At 51.7% G+C, this 17,041-nt stretch overlaps 6 protein-coding genes and 1 non-coding gene across 7 annotated transcripts; 3 read left to right on the forward strand and 4 right to left on the reverse strand.

Moving 5' to 3' along the window:
- Positions 1-635: 635 nt before the first annotated feature.
- QC761_0025580 lies at positions 636-720 on the forward strand. The gene has a single exon. It is a non-coding gene; the product is annotated as a tRNA-Ala (tRNA).
- Positions 721-1,067: 347 nt separating this feature from the next.
- On the reverse strand, positions 1,068-2,267 carry QC761_122330 (uncharacterized protein; the record flags this gene model as incomplete). The annotated part of the gene is made up of 1 exon (XM_062875493.1): positions 1,068-2,267. One exon carries the CDS (start codon positions 2,265-2,267, stop codon positions 1,068-1,070), a length of 1,200 nt encoding a protein of 399 aa, XP_062736055.1.
- Positions 2,268-3,132: 865 nt separating this feature from the next.
- Positions 3,133-7,762, forward strand: QC761_122340 (uncharacterized protein). The gene is made up of 3 exons (XM_062875494.1): positions 3,133-4,045; positions 4,125-6,034; positions 6,093-7,762. The coding sequence occupies exons 1-3, from the start codon at positions 3,598-3,600 to the stop codon at positions 7,335-7,337; spliced, it is 3,603 nt and encodes a 1,200-aa protein (XP_062736056.1). The 5' UTR covers positions 3,133-3,597; the 3' UTR covers positions 7,338-7,762.
- On the reverse strand, positions 7,587-9,212 carry ADH1_1 (alcohol dehydrogenase). The gene is made up of 2 exons (XM_062875495.1): positions 8,930-9,212; positions 7,587-8,859 (listed from the first exon to the last, which is right to left on the reverse strand). Exons 1-2 carry the CDS (start codon positions 8,982-8,984, stop codon positions 7,844-7,846), a joined length of 1,071 nt encoding a protein of 356 aa, XP_062736057.1. The 5' UTR covers positions 8,985-9,212; the 3' UTR covers positions 7,587-7,843.
- A 1,504-nt stretch (positions 9,213-10,716) lies between these two features.
- Positions 10,717-11,955, forward strand: QC761_122360 (uncharacterized protein; the record flags this gene model as incomplete). The annotated part of the gene is made up of 2 exons (XM_062875496.1): positions 10,717-10,976; positions 11,053-11,955. The coding sequence occupies exons 1-2, from the start codon at positions 10,827-10,829 to the stop codon at positions 11,953-11,955; spliced, it is 1,053 nt and encodes a 350-aa protein (XP_062736058.1). The 5' UTR covers positions 10,717-10,826.
- Positions 11,956-12,510: 555 nt separating this feature from the next.
- On the reverse strand, positions 12,511-13,887 carry QC761_122370 (uncharacterized protein). Its single transcript, XM_062875497.1, has 3 exons — positions 13,074-13,887; positions 12,843-12,990; positions 12,511-12,772 (listed from the first exon to the last, which is right to left on the reverse strand). The coding sequence occupies exons 1-3, from the start codon at positions 13,106-13,108 to the stop codon at positions 12,650-12,652; spliced, it is 306 nt and encodes a 101-aa protein (XP_062736059.1). The 5' UTR covers positions 13,109-13,887; the 3' UTR covers positions 12,511-12,649.
- A 1,827-nt stretch (positions 13,888-15,714) lies between these two features.
- QC761_0025640 (uncharacterized protein) lies at positions 15,715-16,329 on the reverse strand (the record flags this gene model as incomplete). Its single annotated transcript, XM_062872165.1, has 1 exon — positions 15,715-16,329. One exon carries the CDS (start codon positions 16,327-16,329, stop codon positions 15,715-15,717), a length of 615 nt encoding a protein of 204 aa, XP_062736060.1.
- Positions 16,330-17,041: the final 712 nt, after the last annotated feature.

The raw sequence follows: 17,041 nt of genomic DNA on the forward strand, positions 1-17,041 counted from the left end.
GATACCTGTTTTGATGGTTGACGGGAACTGTATGTGGACTGAAGTGGGCTCTTTTGAGTTGGTTTGTGGCCGCCTCGCACCGCAGAAAACACAGGAAAAGCTCGCTGCTCAACAATTGAAATCTTCTGAAGGGAAGAAGTTGTGGTCCTCTTGCCGGACGATAATTATTCGATATTAATCATGGGGCATTCGCAGACGCTTTGTAACTTACGAAGCCTCATCTCTTGCCTGGAGATACCGACTTTGGAGTGGCCAAGCCAGAAAGTAAGCCAGCACGCTCGGTAACGGCTCAAGTCAAGATATTCAAATTCAACACTCCTTTTTCTCCCCACGGGATCAGCTCCGATCTTTCGGTGGACCGCTGCCACTGGCCATCTGCGAACCGTGTTTCATGCAGGCTGGCCAGTGGAGTGGAAAAGCCATGGTCTGCGAGAAGCCAAGCTCGGCAGATATGTTTCGGATAGCAACCACCGCTTGCTGCGATGCAAGTCTCACAAAAAATTATTTGCAGAAAGCAACTTATCGGTGGAACTTGGTCATCTTCCGGACTGGTGGTGTTAGGGTTTCTTCTATGCAACACATCACACCGCCATTACCTTGTGATCTACCGCTTAGACGAACCATCCAATCATAGAGGGCGTGTGGCTCAGTTGGTAGAGCGTTCGCTTAGCATGCTTCATTGTATGCGAAAGGTCCTGGGTTCGATTCCCAGCTCGTCCAAACTTTTAATACTTTTATCTTTTGCTCATATTTCATAGCCAGAAAATCCACATTGTGGTGGATACATCATCAATGCCCTGCCTGATCCGCCCGTTTGTCACCTAGTCAACTTAATGGCTGTGGAGCTTGGGAAAGGGGTCAAATAGGGGTGCTGGCGATAGTACAATCTGGCCCAGTAGATCTTGACCACGACATAGAAACATTAAGTAGGTAGGTAGATTTGGGACGCGAAGGGGATATGACCAAGTACCTTTAAATCAAAGTTGCCAGCCCAGAAAAAAAAGACGCTCATTCTGTAGTCTTCCACCACCAAAATATCACGACATGATGACCCCCCCGTATTATGATTAAACCCACTCTAGTGAGTCTTCCTCAGCTTGACTGTTTTCAAGTCCCGTCCAGTTGGCGAGAATCCTCAACGTCGTCCACCACCTCTCTCCAAAATCGCGCACCTCTGCCGATATTTCCTGGATCTCTTCGAATTGGAGAGCCCTTTGGTCGACAACTGATCCATCCACATCCAAGTAAAGTTGGCTGGGGTCGTCGCCAAGATGGTGGTAGTATTGACCGAGTGTGCGGGCATAGTATCTTGCCTCGGACTGGGGCAACTCCTTCAACATCGCCTCCTCATCCGTTGCCGACTCGAAGGTCCATACCGTTGCGTCGAGGTGGTCGAGCACTGTGGGAGATCGAAGCTCCCACTTCCCATCTGAAGGCCTTTGCTCCAGTTGAGTTCGCCACTCCTGGGTGACAAAGTTGAGTATGCCGCCGTGAGTGCACACTACAATCCGTGGGGTGTCATGCCTCCCTTGTGCTTGATGAACCGACAGGACTTTGGTGGCCCACTCCCGGAGCCAGATCCGAGCCTCCTTCACTGCCTGGTCAATGCTGGCAAGATCCGGGATGTCGGTAACAGCACAGGTCCGATCTTCATCCGTCTGCCATCTGTTCTCGACACCCTCTGGCCAAACCATCCGGGTAATATCCACCTCCTGCTCATTGAGAATGGTAAGAGCATCTTCATCCGTGCCGCCCTTGAGTCTCAAAAATGTTACCGACTGTCGCGAAGGGGCGTTCTCGCGAACAGTCGGTATTCCAGGTATGTCCGATGGTCTTGTCGACGCTTCCATAAGGCCGGGATGGACGTAGATGCTCTTCTCAAGCTCTGGCACCCTGGGGTTCATAGGGGGTTCGCCCTGAGGGGCATGGAAGGGGCCCACGAGCTGGAAGGATGGGCAGAGACCTTGAATGGTCTCTATCGCCCTTGTGCATGGCGACGAGACCAACAAGTAAACATTGTCTAGCTTCCCGGGCACATCCTTGTTGTAATCCAGGCAGGTCTGCGCCCCCGCGTTCGTCAAGCCATCCGGCAAGAAGAAACTCGTCCTCACGGTCTCTCTCCTCTTCTCGACGATGTGTTCCAGGTCCTCCAGACTCTCTAGTGGCGGGTAGTCGAGATTCGTCGGTACCTCGGCAACCGATTCGGCATGTCGTTGAAAAACGATGTGCACTGATGTGATGTCGGGCACTGTTGGGATTGAACCCATGATTGATTGATGGAGGGATCGTAAGCTTGAGGCTGTTGCAGATGAGTATTTGGGTTTTCAAGAAGATGGATCCGAAGCGGTGATGATGGGTAGCAAGAGAGCAGCCAGCTAGGGGGTAGTGTCTTTTTTTATGCTGATGGGTGTCGTCCCTACACCCCCTCGCATCTGCACTGCATCATGGAGGGACAGGTTCGGCAGATGAGGGGTACGCCACGAGACACAAAACCGCTGAGTGGCAGAGGGTTATGCGGCTGGTGTTGATAGTTCAGAAACATGCCACAGCAAAGTCGGAGGTGCAGTCCAATCGGACTGAGCGGTCGGCATGTCAATCGGCGGTGCCTACTCAGTTTCTCTTTCTTTTTTCTTGTCCGTTCACATCATTGTAAATTTGATGGGTTGGCCCAGGTGGGTGATCTGGTCTGAAATGGGGTACATATTGCCTCGCGGATGGATGCAGTCGGTGGGTCGTAGCGTAGCGGGCGACCGGGACAGGTGGGGGTGGAAAAGCAAACATGAACAGGTAAACTGACATGCCGCCGCCAAATTCTCTCCAAGCTGCAGCTACCAGCTCTCTAGCTTCCAGCCCAGCGTTGCTGCTTCGAATCGGAAAGGACTCCGTCGACAGCCCCCTCTTGTCTCAACTTATGCTGCTGCCTGCCGGCATTTGGTCACACTATATCGTCACTTTGTTACGGGACATACAGGACAACTACTCTCGTGAATTTTGCGAGGAGGTGGAGGGGATCCATTCAATGTGCCCTGTGTTGCACTTGATGAAAAGGATAACGCCCCTCCCAATCGAACACAGCAGCCAGCTTTGTGGTTGGTCCAAGTGGTGCGAGTGACAGCGCCCACCTCTGCCCTCCTCCCCCGTAATCTAGCAGCTGGGTGACATTGAAGGATGGCCAGGGTCAAGATAATCCCCGAGTCTCGATCCAACTCCAGTCCATCACCCAGATACGGCGCGCCCAATCATCATCGCCGCGATCTCCATACAACCTGCAGCCAGTCATCTGCATCCACTTGCAGAACCCGTGGCGGGAGACCCTATTGCGCATCCATTTTGCGATATCGTCGATGCCTCGTCATATTCTACCCAGTGCCCAGATCAACTCCAGCAAGCAAGGCCATTGTGCGCCCGAGGGTTTTGACACAGACAAAACACTATTTAATTGCTTCCTGTGTGCGAGGAGAATCTAGCGGAATCAGGTACTAGCCAGTGGGTCCCGGAAAGGGGAAGAGTCTTGTGGTGAATGCGGCAAGAAATGTCGTTTCTTTGTTCTGAGCTTCCGGTCAAGCTCTTTCAACCCGAATCGTGTTTGCTGCCAAAATGTTCATATTCAACCTGTTTTGGTGGTTGTTCGGCCTTCACCGTCTTTTCTCGGACCCCCCCAAGATAGATGTATTGTTGCTCATCATGCCACCAAAAGAGGACACTCGCAATGCTAATAATAGTCCCAATCATGATGATGGCCAAACCACGGTTGACCCTAGAGGTCTAGCGCCAGCATGGGCAGCAAACAGGACGGATCTGATTGAAAGTCTTCCTTTCTTTAGGCAAGCGCAACAGGGGATCTATCAACATAACAGGATAATACGTGGGGCATTGCTTGATGGCCGCGAGGGGGAACACAGCTACTTTGACGACGATATCGTCATCATAAAACTCGATGCCGGCGGTGATATTATCAATTCTGGCTACATGCGACACTCCACATCCAGGCTGGAGGCGGCACAAAGAGCCAAAGATGAGCAGAGTCCTGTTGGGCTGATTCTTGGTAAATGCCAATCTAACCCTTCACGACCCAACTTTGTTGATGCACCGTAAAGCTAAGCTGCAAATTCTCTATTTTCAAGGATCCAATTCCGACAATCTACACCTCCGAATAGCACCCGCCAAGCCATGCAGATACGCGGTGCTCGGAGAATATGTTCTAACCGATCTCTGGCATGAGTATCAAGAAGGTGGAGATGCCACAGTGACGATGGCCCGGTACCAGAGACGGCAGTTCCTTCAACCACCGTGGTGGAAGGCCAACAATATCGCCTCGGCTCGCTATCAAGATCAAAAGCAACGTCAGGTGCAAATTATCAGCGACCGAAAACCCACACGCAGCAGAGTTTGCGAAGAATGTGGAGAACTATCACCGAAAAGATACAAAGTCTGGGTGTGCGCCAACCCACGATGTGAGAAATTCTCAACGGCAGAAAACGGGGAGGTCTTGTCCGAGGATGTTTTATTCTCCACGCATTGGCTGCTTGAGAGGGTAGCATCAACCAGCGAGGCAGGCCTTGACTTCGGATCCAACCGACTCAGATGCCCAACACAGCCAACTGACATGCGAAAGGGGTCAGTCTGCCCTAAATGCAGGAAATGTGTTTCGCGATTCCACTGGGCCTCGTGGATCTGTGAAGGACCATACGGGTGCGGTCATGCCGTCTCTCTGACTGTCGATATACCAGAACTCCAAAACCTCTTGAAAGAACGATCAAGAGGTTTCACTCAAGCCAGACATCCATTTCACAGCCTCCACGATCCCCGAAACCTTGAGCGGGAATTCATCAGCCACGGGATTACTTTCATTGAGTTTAAGCATGCAATGCCCGGTGGAAGCGTGATCAAGCTCCTCAAGTCCCGACCCCCCCGTACAGCTACCCCAGGCACGATATTCGACGATCTATTCAACAGTATCATCTGGGAGGCCAATCACGGAAGCCGCCTTGATCTCCAGCGCCATACAGCGTCGAATAGATTCACAGGCACCAGGATCAACAGATACGAGATCACCTTTGGAGAGAAAGGGGACCCGAGTGCATTTTATCCGGTGGTGCCTTTGGAAAATGCACCCGCGTCTGTTCAAACGGTGCTTGAAATACTCACAGAGCTGTTGGAGGAGGATATACAGGATACAACGGTGAAGCGTACAGAAAAGACCCAGGACCCCTGGTTGTTGACAGTCACCGCGTACGTGGGCGGTGAACAAAAGGAATATTTCAAGCCTGCTGGATATAACAAAGCCGGAGCCGTGACGGCAACCCTGTGCTTGGGAAGCCCGGTGAGAATGAGATGGCGATACAGCCCTGATTACTGGAGCCACACTCAGGCAGGACGGGTGCTAGATGGCTCCCCGTTCCCAGAGACGAAGCACTTCGAGGCTCTACAACAACTCAAGGGAAGAAAAATGTCGCGCGGTGAATACGAAAAGCAGAGACAGGAGATACTGGACAGTTCTGATGGTCAATCACGGCCTCGCAATGAGATCCCGACATATTTGACTGCTGATTTGACGCATGGTGATATCCTGATCACAGAGGGTGATGCGATAGGGTCGTGCTTTGACTCGGCGGTGGAGCCACAGGGACTTTTACACATTCGACTGACAACTTTCAGGGTACAAGATGGCGATGATGACGGAAGAGGAAGAGGAAACAGCGCGGCGAGACGGAGCACCTCTCGAAGTCGCTCAAGGGGAGGCATTTCCACACGAGCCACAAAGGCTCAGAGGGTGTCTTCTAGAACGAGAGGAACGCCGGAAAGAATATCAAAACGGATTACAAGGGGTCCCTCCAAAACACGGAGAGGCTCTTCCAAAAATCGACAAGATGAAAGCGCAGTAGAAGCAGAGAGCTCAACGCCACCCGTACCAAGACGTCGAGGCAGAAAAGCTGGTTCTCGCCAGAAGAATCAGAAAAGAAAGAGCACGTCACCAGATCACTCCAAAACGCCCAATTCGAAAACAAGGAGAGCGGCAAAGGAAGCAAGGGATGTAGGTGAACAAAATGAAGCCCAACGATCAACAGTCAATACTAACAATTTTACTATAGAGGACAAAAGCTCAATCGGGATACACGGAATCAGTCTCCTCTTCGAATGTGTCCATAGCGTCTTCCTCCGATGGCGAATACCAAATACCCAAAAGGCAAAAGACACAAGCTACGCTTACTACAAAGACCATGAATGCCCCAACGGGGCCTAAGCTTAGGTCGATTCTCAGAACTGCCGCCAATATGAAACCGAAGACAACCTCGAAAACATCGAGGTCAGACTCCCCCGACATACTCACGACTCTTCAACCATCTAGTACTGCCGCCACGACTTCAAAACTGAGGTCAAACTCACCCGACATACTCACTACCTCACACCAACCATCTCACACTGCCTCTGGACATATTCCCACTCTTTCACGGAGAAGATTCATATATCAAACCCCTAAAAAGCCACAAACCAGTCCACTAAACGCGAGAGAAATAGAATATGTCGAAACAATCTTGCACCCAGGTCCCGTGCCAACCAACTTGAATTCCACGACCAAGGTTCCGGACAAGATTAACCCACCTGGTCTTGAGGGAAGGTCTGTACCGCCGTTGCCTGTACCGCTCAGGCGCAACCCTCGGCCTGTGATACCATCATCAATACTGAAGCCTAGGTGCGGAAGTGCTGCTCCTGTCGTTGGCTCAAAGTCACCTGAGACACGCAAAGCACAGCACTTACCTTGGGAAATCGACACACTAGGGGTTCCTGTTCCTCCCACGCTGCTGTCAAACCCAATACAGGACCAAGAGCGTACGGGTGGCACTGGAAAGTCCAAGGCAAATCATCCCGCACCCACAAGTCCGAACACCCACCAGTCTCCCGCCTCTTCAAATCCCCAAGTCAAGACGCCCCTCCTTCCCAGCCCACCGCCTCTCAAAAATACCATCGAGAACAACAGCCTCGTCAGCCCCCCAATCAGCAGCACCCCCACCCGGCATCTTCCGGCCACCGCTCGAAGGACAAGCACCACCATCCCACCCGCCAGCCCAACCCTCAACCGCCAGCGTTCCCTACAACTGCAAGACCCAAACCTCAAAGTCATCACCATCTCGCCCTCTCCATCCCCCTCCCCAGCCCCAGAGCCTCAATCTTCAGCCCAAAACCATGACCGAAACAGCTACTCCAGCTCATCCTCATCCTCATCCTCATCCGAAGACGAAGACGAAGACGACAACGGCGCCTCGTACAAACTACCGGCCCCGGACAGGACGCGGTCGAGGTCGAGGTCGCTGTGGGGGAGATTGTGGTGGTCGTGAGGTTTCTGCTTGGAAATGGGGGCCGCTTGAGGGCGGGGAATAAAGTTGGGATTTTGTGTAGGAGAGATGCTAGAGTGGACCAGCACGGTCCACGCTTCACCTCCATACATGCCCCTATAGGCATGTTTGAAAAGTTTTGCTGGGGTCGGTGCTGGCCTCACAAATGTTCAGCAGGGTGGCAATGCTGGATCCCCAAAGATGTTGTCATTTATCAACAGGGTGGTTGGCGTGCACGCCCAAGGGACAGTTGAAGATATAAGCAGGAACACGTGGTTGTTGTTGTAAGGTCATAAAGGGCAACGTCTGAGCTGTAACTGAGATACTTCATATTTAACCTTGTCCTCCCATCTCCACGCATTACTGTATTACAGCCTTACACAAGTCTCCCTTTTCCCCAGAGGCGACGCACACAGAATTCAAAGGCCAGCATTGAGTCTCCACCGAACTGCGTTTTATTGAAACTTGTGACACTCCACGCGTTTGTGAGAGACCTCATTACCTCCGGCTTACCGACTGGTATCCAGCACATACCTTCCCACCACTTTGTTCTCCCTCATGGCATCAAACACACCACCGAGCTCACTCATACCCACCACTTTGACCGGTGCCCTCACCAGCCCACGGAGGAAGAAGTCTATCGCCTCCACCATATCCTGTCTGTTCCCAACATAAGACCCCTTCACCTGCACCATCCTCACCACGGTGTCGAACACCGGCATGCTCACCTTGGCACCCGCTGGCATGCCAATACAAACCACCGTCCCATGAGATCTCACATACCCGGTCGCCTGTTGAAACGGCTTCTCCATCGGGGCCAGCAGCAAAACCCCATGCGGTCCCAGCCCATCCGCCGTGGCCGCCTTGACATCCGCCACCAGGTCCTTGCTCTTCAAATAATCCACATACACCTCGGCCCCCAACTTCTTGCAGCTCTCCCCCTTTTCCGGACCCCCGTCAATAGCAATGACGTGTAGGCCCATGGCCTTGGCGTACTGTGTCGCCAAACTTCCCAAGCCACCACCTGCGCCCACAATGGCCACATACTGCCCCGGCCGGGCCTCGCTCTGCTTGAGCCCAGTGTAGACCGTCAGACCGGCACACAGGATGGGCGCAGCAGCGTCCAACTCAACCCCTTTATCCTTGGGGAACTTGGCCACATGCGAGGCGTTGGCGACAGCGTACTGCTGGAAGCTGCCATCGACCGTGTACCCCGAGAGCTGCGCCTCGCTGCAGAGCATCTCCTGAGCTTGCATGCAAAAGGTGCAATGGTGGCAGGTGGAGTTGAGCCAGGGGATCCCCACGTAGTCTCCGACATCGACGCCCTGGCCCGAAGCAACCAGGCTTCCTTTGGCCACCACGACGCCGGCGCCTTCGTGACCGCCCACCAGGGGGGTCTTGCGGGGCAGGGGCCAGTCGTTGTTGAGGGCGTGGAGGTCGGTGTGGCAGACGCCCGAGTACAGAATATGGATCAGGATTTCTTGGGGGCCCGGAGTGGGGACGGGGATGGTTTTTAACGTCATCACTGGCGCCTTTTGTTAGCGTGTGAACATGTGAACATCTGGTAATGGAGAAGACTTGAGGGGAGACTGCACCGCCATCAGCCGTGATGACCTGAGCCTTCTGCTCTTTGGGGATATCGGGGGCCATTGTGGATTGCTGGCGAGAGTAGAACAAGCTTGATGCGGGAAACAGTGAGAGGAGGAAAAGTTAGAAACAGAGAACGAACTTCAGTGATAGCACTACTTTAAATGCGCTTGGACACGTCTGTTCTCACTGGATGAACGTCATGGGCTCGTCAGTTCGTCTGAGGGTTGACAGTTTTGTGCTTTGATGCCAAGCCCACTTTCATTGCAAGCCTGGTGACGTCCCGAATGCAGATCTGGTTGCTAGGAAGCTCCATCCGCATACTGGTGCGGCGGGAGACACCGATCCCGAAATCCCATACCGAGATGTCGATACAAAGTTCTGAAGCCGCCTTTGTGAGGGTTGAGATCGCAAGTGTGGAATGTGTAGGTAAAAGACACCGTCAGCCATCATCCCTCGTACGATTGGCGACGTGTCATGGCTGGTCATGGCTGCCCATGGCGGTTGGCTGTGGCCATTGACGCAGCGTGGTTCGTATACATCCCAAAATATATCAGAAAGTTAAGAATCGAGACGCACTTACTTCCAGAGGCATTCCCGCCGCATTCTTATGTTGCATCGGTCCTAAGGGAGACGTTGCGGAGTTTCGGAATTACATCTGAAAGGACTTCGGCCAGAAGGTGATTTTTGGAATGGGGGAGTCTAGGTCGGAGTTCAGCCAGTGGGGATATATGGCAAGTCCTTTGCCGCAGTTATTGTCAGTATCAAATTATGTGCAAGGAGCACTCGGAATGCATAAGTGTCTTAGTGCAACATCCCTCCTGAAGTGAGGGTGTTTTGTCAACATCAAAATATAAAGGTAAACCAGGCTCAGGTTCAAGGAAGTGGTTGACACGTGATTTCTGTGTAAGCCGCAACTTCTGTTGCAATGAAACATGTTTTGCCGAAAGCCACCGACTTGATCAGCCTGAAGCGGGCAGCGCGACCTGCAGACTGCCATTATTATTGGTGGGTACATACTTGGTGTAGGAATTCTAGGGCTGTACATCCAAGTGATGGTTTTGAGAAAGTCTTCTGTTGATATCTCACCATATCTCTTCTCAGGGGTGAAAGCAAGCCCAGAGTCCTTGGGTATGGTGAAATATGGCAGGGTGGTGAGAAATAGAAACAGCTGCTTGAGACAGGAAAGTCCAACATGGATCAACATCAAGGGGGCAGACCTTGGGCGGATACAGACAGAAGAGCCGGGGCCTGATGAATTGTTTTTGACATATCGTCACCAGCCAAGAACGACAGAAGGAAACAGTCAGAGATAGGGGTGCCCAACTACGTATAGTAGCATAATGAAGAACCATCGTGACTTTCGTCAAACACAGTTTTCAACTGCCCTGTGTGACGATTGTGCTCTTTTAGAGCCCTGGTGGAAGCCTTTCGAATCTCGCTGTTTTGGGATGTGCCCAAGGCAAAGGCAGGACAAGGAATACAACGCGGACCTAAACGCTGGTGGTCATCGTTGCTGCAATTGCCAAAAATACAATCTTATCACTGGGGAATATGCTAGTTGGAATATTGGAAGGCTGTAACCAGCCATTACAGCAGTACAATTCGGTCCACTCACTCAACAACTTCGAAGTAACGGCTGACACTCAGCACGCCAGGCATTCGCTGCGGATGACTGATCATCACGGGGCTTCAAGGCGTAATGGTTGTGGTGAATTCGGACCAGAAGACCCTTCCTCCTGCTCTTGACTTGCTTAAATTGCTCTTGAAGACACTCGACAGCCACGAGCCAACACTTCAATTCACTTCTATAGTGCGTTATATCACTGCTAGTCTCGCTCCCAAGTGCGGACAAATTCCCAACGCGCTATTCACTGTTGGCATGATTGCTCCCGCAACAGCTATATGATTTTGACCGCAAATAAACTCTTGATTGCTTCCACTTTCCCAGAACAACTCAACCTGGGTTCCAAACTACCTGGGTCTTCCTCCCTCGTAAGATCATCGACACCAACCCATCACTCTCCCGTTATCAACATAATCAAGGAATCCCAAGTAAGTCAGATGTCTGAAATTTTATCAATCGTTCAACAGTAGCAGCTACCCAGTTACTAACGGTTTCCGCAGGCAGCTCAGCAAAATGAACTCCAACCGCTCCCGTCCCGATAGCCGGGCTGGCCGCGCCGGCGAGCGCGTTACCTTTGATGAGATAGCGCTCAGTGACGACGAACGTATCGCCACAGTTTTCCGCCCCATGAAGGCCTTAGCCAACCGTAACGAGGCCGACGAGCAAGCGTTGGGGGACGAGCGGGAGAGTCGCGGGTTCTCCCGCAACTACCGCGGCGACATGAACAATCCCAAGAACCAGCGCGGCATGGTTTCCGACAATGAGAACACCAGCTTGTTCATCACCCGGTTGCCTGCGGATGTCACCCCCGCTCAGCTCTTGAAAGCCCTCGCCCCCCATGGACCTTTCGGGAGGGTTTGGTCAGTCCACATCATCCCTGCCAATGCCGACAAGGGCCAGACTGGGGCCGCGGCAAAGCTCATAATGTTCGATCGCGCTGGGGCTGAGGCGGTATACAACTTCATTCACCGCGGCGGTCTTTCTTTCTACAATGGGTCGACCAGGATCCGAGCGATTGTCTCCTGGAACCAGGTCAAGTCACCGCCGTCCGATCCCCGGGGCACCAAGTCGCGCGTTCTCATTATCTCAGGCCCTGCCGACTTTGTCGATGTGAAGAAGCTCAGAGCTCTGTTCAGTCGCTACTTCATCTATCAGGAGGAGGAAGTCAAGCTTACCTCGCACCGGGACTCCAAGCATGAGATTGAGTTCAGGTTCTGCTGCTTTCACGCTCAGGCGGAGGCCGCATCGGTCTTCCTCGGACGTTTGAAACCTTCGAGTGTGTTTGTCAAGTTTGGAGCCGACCCTCTTGCTCAGCAGCCCCCAGCAAACGCTCAGGCTCGGTCGTCTGTAGCGGAGGACCGCTGGGCTCTGTTGGGTCAGCGCAGACGTGGAGGATCTAGTTCTTAAGCATTTTGGGCAATGCTTCAAGTCAACGAGGATATGGACGGCGGGCCGGTGGTGACGGAAAAGGCAACCTCGACCTAGGTACTCATCAGAAGTAGTTCACGGGTAGCCCTGCTCGATTGGTGAAAAGTCTATATATTATCACTATTTCTTGCCATATTATCTGCCTTTCGTCTTTTTCATAAACTACGGGGATTGCCTTAATTACCTGAACTGTTCACGATGTCTGAATAGCCTCTCTACCCTTGTTGGTGAGATTTGGTGGTGGTTTCAGGGGGTGGCGTGACCACCAGCCACGTGTGGCTGAGATGTTTGATGTCACGGAGGACATTTTGTCATTGCAGTTTTTACACGTTGAGTACCAATGATTTTTAACAGCTTTGTATGAAGGGATTGGCTTTGGTGGTTATTTTGGCTCTTCCTAAATTTCCTGGTGTTGCTGAGCCCAGCGGAGTTGTTGCCTGACCAATGTCAAGATGTAGGAACAAATTACAGCCAGGACGATAATATTGTTTTGGAAGAACATGTCATGAGCAATGTCGGAGCGAATATTCATGAAAAGTAGAAGTCAAATCCGGAGCCCGACGTTGCTATCTGCTTCCTATTGTACAAACACAGTCCCAATTATCCTCTGCCAAATTGCGCCATCAGAAATGTCATTTCATATCATGAAAGTGCGACCATCAGAATTGTCGCCCTACTCCTCAGAATCGCCACCATGACTGGCGAGTCCTCCCTTTCTGCCAGCCTCGCGGGCACGCTCGCTACCGGGCTCAAAGCTACCGGAGGAAGCTTTGCCTCCCTTGGAAGCGATCTCACGCTGTGTGGCACAAAAGCAGTCAGCCATGTCTGATGGCAATACGCGTAGCAAAGAATGGCAAGACACATACCTGCTTCTCGGGGTCCATGCTGGCAAAGCCCTGGTTGCCCGTACCGCTGTTGCCAGAGGAGGAGTCGTCGTTGGAGGCTTGAGTGCCGCCTCCGCCGTGGCTAGCCTTGCCACCCTTGGAAGCAATCTCGCGCACCTCCTCCTTGGGACTGGAGAAAAGAAGATTAGTTAGGGTTTGGCCATGTGTGTGGTGGCTGCGGGGTCGTGGGCAGAGCTAGAGGGGAGGACATACCGGTTGGCAAAGTTTCCGGGGTTGTTGCTGGCCATTTTTAGTTTGGTGTATTGAGTAGAGACTCTTGAAAGAGGTTGTGAGACTAGTTGTTGGATTGGGAGATGATTGTGGATGTTTGATTCAGAGAGCGGATGGTGTGTGGTAAAAAGAAGATGGCAGTGGGTGATTAGAGGTCAATAAATACTTTTTCCCCCTCTCATGTCAGTCACCTTTCTGGCGGAGAACCCCAGGGAGTGTTTGCTCCATTCTCTAAGCTTTTGGTTGGGGTTGCCGAAAGCGGAAGGATGCAGTACAGTCATGATGATAGTGATGATGTCAACATTATGGGGAAAACAGCCAGTGGGAAGGTGCGGGGCGGTGCTGGTTTGTCATATTTGTCAATCTCTCCATGCTGCCGTGACTGCCAACCTGCAGGCCACCGTGGGAAACAATGATTTCTTTTTCTCTCTGAAACAGAAAGCGTAATTGACTCTGGAGCAAAGTATGGGAGGGCAGGAGATCCCGGCGTAAAGATGACACAGTTGGTGGAGTGATGATGACAGTGACCGGATTGCGACATGGGGTGGCCAGGCGGTCAAATGATGCGCTAACAAACTCGCCAAGCTTCCCGTCTCAGCGAGACTTTCAGCAGCCCCGTTTAGAAAGATCTTAGGTAGCAGATCCTGAGATTAAATCCTCCGGAGCGAAACGGGAGTCGCAAATGCGTAGATTGGTTGATGTGAGTATTCTTACTCTTGGCTGTTGTGCAATTGGTACCAATGTTTAGAAAATCAGGAGATGGCAAATCCATAAGGTACTTCGTAGAACAGTTTCGCCTGCAGGAGAGAGCGATCTCGAACGAGGAAATTGTGTGGCCCCCGAGCCTTCATCCTGATTTCTGTGACATCAACGAGTTCTTTGTCGTCCCTTCCCGATCGTCCTTCTCTTTGGTGTTTTGAAACCCGAAAGCAGCACCAGTCGCATCGCGTGACGTGGAGCTCTCGTTGGCATCCTCTGCAAAGTTGCCAGTGGTTCACCCGACTCTCGTTCACACAACTAGTCAACCACATTGCTATCCACCCAGGCTTGTTGAAATATCATCAGTTTGCTGGCATCAGGCGCTTTCCTCGCTCATTACCCCTGGCTTCAGCACCAGCAACACGCAATCGGGGTTCTTAATCATGCAGCCATGCCTCCCTTCTTCTTTTTTGCGGAGAACTCACCAAGTTGATTGCGGCTAAGGAGGCAGCGGAAAAGACCATCCGACAAGTTTACCGAAAAGACTACCCGACCTGGGATATTGGTACCGATGGGCAAGAAGAGGAGGAATATACTGAGCCGGCAATCGACCTACATACCTGAGCGTGCCCAGCTTGCCCAAACTCTCTGCAACCAGCCGGATAACCAGACTTCGAAAAACGGCTACTAAATCCCGTGTTTATACACCGGACCTGCTATTCAACGGTCAAGTGCTAAAGAAACAAGTGTCGAATCATCTTCCCCCTCTGAAACTGCAGAGGCATCAGGGGTGACAACAGTAATGGAACTCTCTTCATCACTGGAGGTTTCAGTGCAGAAAACGCTGAAGTTTTGCCAATGGGTATGGTGCTTCCCTGGACGAGCTTGCCCTTTGACTCCCTAGAAAAACCCTGATTTTCAAAGTCCAGTAAGGCAATGAGCCTCTTGTTGGGGTGGAAAATGTTCTGGTTGAATATAACGCCTCCATTGATGTAAAGGCGCTCACCGCTCACAATATTCAATGGGAAGTTCTGATTCCCCATGAGACAAGTTTCATCTCCGATGCAGCGTGGACATTGCTTCTTGAATCATGTCGTCGGTCCAGTGTCGGCGAGCAAAATGGCGCAATCTGTACTCCGATTCCCACACAAAGTTTCCTCTTCCTATTTCCAAACCCTTCCTCCAAACCCTTCCTTCGCCAGAAGTAATGTTGTACGATGCGTTCCGTAGACGGTCTTCGTCTTGGTACGTTCGTTTCGGATTCATGGTAGGGCGTTTGCCTTGATGACAATCGGGGAAATCGATCGGAAGAAATCGGGTTTAGTAAATGCTGAGCGAACGTCAGACCTGCGAGCTTAGAGCAAAAGTGGGAGGTGGTTCATGATAGTGCAGGCGTGCGGCTGGCCATTTCGAGGGAGGTAGCCGAGCAGGTAAGTGCAGGTGTTTTTGCGGGGACGGTTCAACGGCATACGAGAATGTTATTTTTGTGAATTCCTTGACGAAAGCGTTGAAGGAATTTTGTGCCAACATCTTATGGCCCTTCCGGGACTTGTCCTTTCCTCCTCTTCGGCTCACTAAATGAGGTACCTAAAGTTGCCGCTTGCTGCTCGGAATTCCTCGACCGGCTGCCCCGCTCCGTCAGGTATAGAATCGCAGGTGGCATCTGACCGCATCAAGTTACCCAAATCCTGGGAAAGCCCAGTCCCTTTGGAAAGTGATGGGACATCAAAGTTCAACTCCGACGGCAACTGATTAATGACAGAACAGATATTCTCAAAATGCTTGGGCATCCATGGGTCGTAAACGTTCTTAATAAATTGGTACGCTGTCCATTTCTCCTTGCCGTCCAGCTCTGTGAGTCGAATTTTCGGATTGGGTGCCGGTAATACTTAATATTTTTCCCGGTTTGTACTGGGTAGTGGCCTTAGATCCGTACTGACTGGTGGTTGTGCGAGACGGAGAAGGCGAGGATCTTCCGGTTAACCTCATCCTCGCGCTCGACAGCACGAAAGAGTTCGACGATGCCCCGTACCGCAAGGGTCATGCTGTGGGCGTTCTGCCGGTCTGCAATGTCGAGCGCCGCGGCGCCGCACTTCACCTCGCCGGTTAGGAACGGGAAGTACATGTAGCACGTGGCCATAAAGAAGGACTGGTCCCCGGCGATGAAGTCGTCGATGAAGGGTGACAGCTTGGCGAGCTGGTTCTCGGTGAACGCATTTCGTCTAAACCCAACAGAGTAGTCGGGCTGGGGACGGGTACTGGTAAGAGGAATCGAGTTGTTCCATCCTTCATTGACGCTCTCGATGAGATGTTTGAGGTGGCCGGCACCATATATGTAAAAGATTTCCGCTGGTGGAACAATCAATGGCGCGATATCCCGGATGACTCTTGCCTGGTTTCTATCCTTGACCATCCGACAGGTTGATTCGAAGACATCGGAACGAAACAAACAATCCTGAGGCTGCGCCTGAGTTGTCTCAAGCAATGTCCGACATAAAGTCTTGCTCTCGTCGATAATCCCTAGTTCAGACTTACCCATGAAGCTGCCTTTAGTCTCAAGCAGAGTCTTGTAGCGTGGGTCTCGGTATGGTGCGCTCTTCTCCTCCCTCGGCTTCTGGTCTATAGGGAGGCGAATCCGACCGTCTCATTGACCCGCCCGGAGTTGCAACGCCATCTAAATTTAGGCAAGTCTTGACTGATGCGGGGAGCCGCAGCGTGTACATACCGTTCATATAATCCACTTATCAAATATCCATTCGCATTGTGATACTTTCAAGAGAGGATGATGGCACAATAGTGTGATGTTGTTGATACTGGATGTGGTTACCGGAGTCAGTTTGTTAAAGCAGCAACGCAATAAGTACAATAGCAGGTGGGTTAAACCGTTTCAGTAGAAGCGATGACCAGATGTATTGTGTATACAGGTACAACTGAGCTCTGATGAGTTTCAACCAGGCTTCAGTGTCTGATAAAAACACGAGTATTTCTGACCATCATCAGACCAGGTGGCATCCAGACCACGCCCCATTTATTTCCCTACAATCCCGAAACTCCGCATCGCCACTTGCATTTCTTCCATATTTCACCATCAGCAATACATCTCATGTGTCTTTTCAATTGGCGTCCAGTTCCAGATCACCTCGGCTTGGTGCGGAGCAAGATGCATTGCATTTGAATCTAGATTCTTTGTTCCTCGGTCGGTGTCATTGAAAAGTATTTTAGACCACCTACAAGAGGGGGGGAGGCGAGAG

Source organism: Podospora bellae-mahoneyi, assembly GCF_035222275.1.
Source record: "Podospora bellae-mahoneyi strain CBS 112042 chromosome 1 map unlocalized CBS112042p_1.2, whole genome shotgun sequence".
Lineage (NCBI taxonomy): Eukaryota > Fungi > Ascomycota > Sordariomycetes > Sordariales > Podosporaceae > Podospora > Podospora bellae-mahoneyi.